Below are 6,000 nucleotides of genomic sequence, written 5' to 3'. Positions count from 1 at the left end.
TTTTAGAGCCCTTTTTGAATATTGGCACCACATTTGCTATGCGCCAGTCCTGCGGAACAGACCCTGTCGCTATAGAGTCACTAAAAATAAGAAATAATGGTTTATCTATTACATTACTTAGTTCTCTTAGTACTCGTGGGTGTATGCCATCCGGACCCGGAGATTTATCTATTTTAATCTTATTTAGCCGGTTTCGCACCTCTTCTTGGGTTAGATTGGTGACCCTTAATATAGGGTTTTCATTGTTTCTTGGGATTTCACCTAGCATTTCATTTTCCACCGTGAACACCGTGGAGAAGAAGGTGTTTAATATGTTAGCTTTTTCCTCGTCATCTACAACCATTCTTTCCTCACTATTTTTTAAGGGGCCTACATTTTCAGTTTTTATTCTTTTACTATTGATATAGTTGAAGAACAGTTTGGGATTAGTTTTACTCTCCTTAGCAATGTGCTTCTCTGTTTCCTTTTTGGCAGCTTTAATTAGTTTTTTAGATAAAGTATTTTTCTCCCTATAGTTTTTTAGAGCTTCAATGGTGCCATCCTGCTTTAGTAGTGCAAATGCTTTCTTTTTACTGTTAATTGCCTGTCTTACTTCTTTGTTTAGCCACATTGGGTTTTTCCTATTTCTAGTCCTTTTATTCCCACAAGGTATAAACCGCTTACACTGCCTATTTAGGATGTTCTTAAACATTTCCCATTTATTATCTGTATTCTCATTTCTGAGGATATTGTCCCAGTCTACCAGATTAAGGGCATCTCTAAGCTGTTCAAACTTTGCCTTCCTAAAGTTCAATGTTTTTGTGACTCCCTGACAAGTCCCCCTAGTGAAAGACAGGTGAAACTGCACAATATTGTGGTCGCTATTCCCTAAATGCCCGACCACCTGCAGATTTGTTATTCTGTCAGGTCTATTAGATAGTATTAGGTCTAAAAGTGCTGCTCCTCTGGTTGGATTCTGCACCAATTGTGAAAGATAATTTTTCTTGGTTATTAGCAGAAACCTGTTGCCTTTATGGGTTTCACAGGTTTCTGTTTCCCAGTTAATATCCGGGTAGTTAAAGTCCCCCATAACCAGGACCTCATTATGGGTTGCAGCTTCATCTATCTGCTTTAGAAGTAGACTTTCCATGGTTTCTGTTATATTTGGGGGTTTGTAACAGACCCCAATGAGAAATTGGAGTTTTAATTGTATGGCTATAAATGAGCTGAAATGAAAAAAGTTCATACCACATTATCAGTAGTAAGATTTTTTTTTTACTTTGTACATATAGAAGTATGTGTGTGTGCTTCTTTAAAATGAACCTCTCAGACAGTTCATGCTGCCCAAACCATAGGTAGATTAAATCAGAGCTTGGCAGTATGATTGACGAGACTAGTCTGGTGCTGCCCCTGGCTGACTTTTCTCCATGTCACTCCAGGTGATTGACAGGTCTCTCCCATGGTGTACATCACCTCTAATGGTACTGGGAGGAGCCGGCATAGGACAGTGCCAAAATAGTCTCCTCTCTGCATATGGTCCCTGGCAGGATCTTAAAACTAGTGCTTCAGGAAAAAGTATGCCTGGTCGCTTAGGCTCTGGTTCATTCTGCCAGTGGCAGCATGAATTGGCAGACAGGTTCCCTTTAAAGTGGATCAGCACATCTGTTACCACATCTCTGTTCAATCTCCACTATGCTGTGGTCTTTCAGAGGATGGAAACAGGGGCCATGCACAGTATATGAGGGCTTATTAGAAAGTGGTTTTAAAGGAACACTCCAGACAGACACAATTGCATTATGCCTAGTACAGGTCTGATTGGGCGGTGAATGGTATAGGGATTCGGAGAACACCAAACAGAGATCCACAGAGTCATAATCATCGCACGCCCTGCACTAGACATACGACATATCAGTATTCCTTTAAATTAATATCTGTAATAAGAAGGATTCATGTGTGAGAAAAAAATGGATAATAGCGATAGCAAGTCTGTGAATAGAAGAGTATGTTATATTATGCCAACTGGCAGAGATCAGGGTTTCCTGCACGTAGGGACATGTGCTCCATGCCAAATGTTTCTTGTTTGTCCTTACACTGTTTATACAGTTTCATAAAGGGATTGCAAACCACGAATGACAAAAGCTGGGCACTGCTCTCTGGCTTTATTGACACACATTCAGCAGGTTTTGTTTCCTTCCATTAACTTTTCAGGGCATCTTCATTTGGGTATTGAGCTGAAAAATAAAAGAAGTCGATGTTTACAATGAGCAGAGACATGGGAGCAGTCAGAACAGGGATATTCACACCTGACCCTAATTGCTGCCTTATATTATGAATTACCTCACCTCATGGATCTACAGGGGCAGGGGGGACATTTTGAGCCTGTATACACCATGGCACTTTAATCCTTGTGTCCTTAACTAGACTAAAGGTACCGTCACACTTAGCGACGCTGCAGCGATACCGACAACGATCCGGATCGCTGCAGCGTCGCTGTTTGGTCGCTGGAGAGCTGTCACACAGACAGCTCTCCAGCGACCAACGATCCCGAGGTCCCCGGTAACCAGGGTAAACATCGGGTAACTAAGCGCAGGGCCGCGCTTAGTAACCCGATGTTTACCCTGGTTACCAGCGTAAAAGTAAAAAAAACAAACACTACATACTTACATTCAGCTGTCTGTCCCTTGCCGTCTGGTTCCTGCACTGACTGCTGGCCGTAAAGTGAAAGTGAAAGCACAGCACAGCGGTGAGTCACACAGCGGTGACTCACCGCTGTGGCTGTGCTCTGCTTTCACTTTACGGCCAGCAGTCAGTGCAGGAACCAGACGGCAAGGGACAGACAGCTGAATGTAAGTATGTACTGTTTGTTTTTTTACGCTGGTAACCAGGGTAAACATCGGGTTACTAAGCGCGGCCCTGCGCTTAGTTACCCGATGTTTACCCTGGTTACCAGTGAAGACATCGCTGAATCGGTGTCACACACGCCGATTCAACGATGTCTGCAGGGAGTCCAGCGACCAAATAAAGTTCTGGACTTTCTTCCCCGACCAGCGACAGCACAGCAGGGGCCTGATCGTTGCTGCGTGTCACACTGGACGATATCGCTAGCGAGGACGCTGCAACGTCACGGATCGCTAGCGATATCGTCTAGTGTGACGGTACCTTAATTTGACAGCCATTACCATAAGCTTTGAGGTGTGAAAGTCAGACCTGGCCTAGCTGGATATTGGTCATCTAATCCATTTGTAGGATAATTACTTCTCATTCTTGTTTGTCCTTCTAAACCTATAGGTATCAATGTCAAAATTGTGGGATTTAACTAGCATTAAATATTTAAAAGAGACTATACTTCAAACATGTTTGAGACATTTTTCTGGATGCCCCTTACACTGGATGCCAAGACTTAGTATGATACTTAAAGAGAACCTTTGACAACATTTTATTATTTTATTTATTAAATGTATTAGGTACTACAGAGATAATAGCAACAAAGTATTCGGCACCTAAGTAGTTAATTAAAAAAAAATCCAAGTGGGCATTACCAGAGAGATTTCACTGGGGATGTGTACTTCTTCATATTTCTGACACTGACCAATCAAAAAGGCAACAACACAAGAGGGGAAAAAAGAATAGACCACCACAATAGCTTAGAACAGGCTCAGGGTGAGACATGTACTGACAAACAGTCTGCTCCTTTCAGTGCAGTGTGATGAGATGTTCTGGAGCACTGCAGACCTGGGTAGGATTAACTTACAGCTTTCAGCTGGCAATCAGTGTGGAAGGGAAGAGCAGTGCTGCAGAAGTTGAGTTTCATTACAAACAACACTAGCAACTCTCCTCTCAAATTAAATTGAGTTTTATTAGCAGGACCAAACCAAACACACATTAACAGTGTCAAAGCAAGGGTAGTGCTACCAACTATACTCCCTTGACACTTGACTGCTGGAGATGAAAGCTGAAAGCTTATTCACACTCACATCTGTGCTCCAACATATGTAATCACTCTTATATCGCCGCTATGGATAGGTGAAAAAAAAGAATGAAGATTGATTCTGCTCTGCAGCCCCTATTAAATTGTTTCACATGACATATTTGAAAGATCCTATTTAAATATACCACCAGTTAGCTCAACTGGAAGCAATACTCACTTTTTCACCTTCCAAGAGATTTGACAACTGTTCCAGAGTCCAAGAAGACTCTTTTTTTGAGAGCCTCCCAAGATGTTGGCAAGTTTATATAGATTCCTCAAGTACTAAATAAATCACTATGGAATACCTGACTTTGACTGCTCAGGCTCAGCTCTCATTGGCATCAAGGTTCCCTATTTTTATAAGGTGATGGATCAGTAGGCTTTGGACTGATTTTTGTACTGTGATCAAACCTTTGGCATAGGACTTTTTATAGGTGGGCCCCCAATAATAAACAATTCACAAGGAGTCCCGCTGCTGAGACCCACATTAATCAACTGTGGAAAACCAATATATCTCCACCAACAGAAAAATGAGTGACTCTTTAAAATTACAGGGCTGTCCATGCAGGACATGGAAATGCTTAGACTTCAAGAGTAAGAGGCATGTATTGCAACTACTCACCCACTCTGGCTAATAGATGTGGGTCTTGAAAAGGATTCCTACTAACATCTCTAACATCCTACTAACATCTCTGCCCAACACATTTTTCTTTTGATTTAATGGACAATCAAAGTATATGTGGTGCCCCTGGGGTCCAGTAGCCACAGAGGTACTGCACCTCACCCAGAGGTGTGATATCCCACTCTCAGGTAAGGAGGGAGCACTACCCAGGACTCTAACACTCACATCCAACACACACCAGTTCACTCAGGGCACCTGGGTGTACCTTTAGGGAGGAAGGCCTCATCCCAGGCTAGATAGGAATGGGTGGTAGGAGTGGGTGGGGTAGGTAGGAAAAAGGGGAGGAGCTTAGAGAGTGGGAGTCAGGGAGAGAGTGAGAGGAGCTGAGGAGAGCGGACATACTGAGAAGGAGCTTCCTGTCAGAGGGAGCTAGAGAGAGATTGCAAAGACTCTGTACCACAGCAGTTGGTCCTGGGAGACCAAAAGAGAAAGAGTGGAAGAACAGAGCTAAATATAGAGACCGAGAGGAAGAGACAGAAGGAAGCTCCCGGGAGGACAGAAGGAGTCCTAGGGGCACGGGTAGTGCAGAAGCCACTCGTGGGGCCCACATCCAGACATGGAGGGACCAGGTCACAGTCAGGGGACCAGCCCCAACTTAGGAGAAAAATTCAAGTTCAGCTAAGAAACCAAAAAGGCAGCCGGATAGAATCCAGGGGACTCAGAGGACGTCGCCCGACCAGGTTCGTGGCTGCTGGCTTGGGACACTGGGGGTAAGGCGCTGGGCAGGAGAAGTGGAAGCAGGCATAGTGAGACGGCTAGAGAAAGGCATACCAAACGAGTCCTGGAAAGGTGCATCCCAAGATACCTGGGAGTTTGCTGGACCACTGACCCGGAGAATACAGCATCCGGCTGGCGTTTGTAGACTGGACACTGTAAGTAAAAGTGGAAACTGCACTTTGCTATGTCCTTTGAGTCATTGCTGCATCACCTGCCCGGCATAACCACAACCGCCATCTTACCATACAACATTACATCTGCCCTGGGGTTAGCTCTACCCGTGGGGAGCTGCACCAACTCTGCTGCATTACCATCTTTCCCAGAGGATCTGAAATGCTGAATACCACGGGTGGTGTTACGAAGATTTCCTCTTTTCATTCACTGACTCTTTTATTGTACGCCCAGGCCATGGACCGAGTCACTGCTGCCATGACCTTCCCCTTTAAGAACTGTGTCGGACCTGGTACCGAGTACCTCATGGTCCTGGCTGGGCGTTACATATATATCAGAGAAACAGAAAGTATTCCACTCCATTGACAGCTGACTATTGCTAGAATTATTATCTATGCTGATGCTTAAGTATTGTAAACGAGGTGCTCTTATACATATTATGCAAGACATATTAATAGCTAGACTTTCCTCCATCCTGGGAAGA

General features: G+C 44.0%; 1 protein-coding gene across 1 annotated transcript in view; it reads right to left on the bottom strand.

Moving 5' to 3' along the window:
* Positions 1–1,235: 1,235 nt before the first annotated feature.
* LOC138664672 (keratin, type I cytoskeletal 19-like) overlaps positions 1,236–6,000 on the bottom strand; it is a 48,533-nt gene continuing 43,768 nt past the window's right edge. The window contains exon 7 of the mRNA XM_069751575.1: positions 1,236–2,210. Within this exon, the coding sequence (XP_069607676.1) occupies positions 2,195–2,210 (16 nt within the window). The 3' untranslated portion in view covers positions 1,236–2,194. The remainder of the gene's footprint in view (positions 2,211–6,000) is intronic.

The sequence above is a fragment of the Ranitomeya imitator genome, chromosome 2 (genome assembly GCF_032444005.1).
Source record: "Ranitomeya imitator isolate aRanImi1 chromosome 2, aRanImi1.pri, whole genome shotgun sequence".
NCBI classification, from domain to species: domain Eukaryota; kingdom Metazoa; phylum Chordata; class Amphibia; order Anura; family Dendrobatidae; genus Ranitomeya; species Ranitomeya imitator.
The sequence above is the reverse complement of the archived record's forward strand: the minus strand, read 5'-3'. Positions and strand labels throughout refer to the sequence as shown.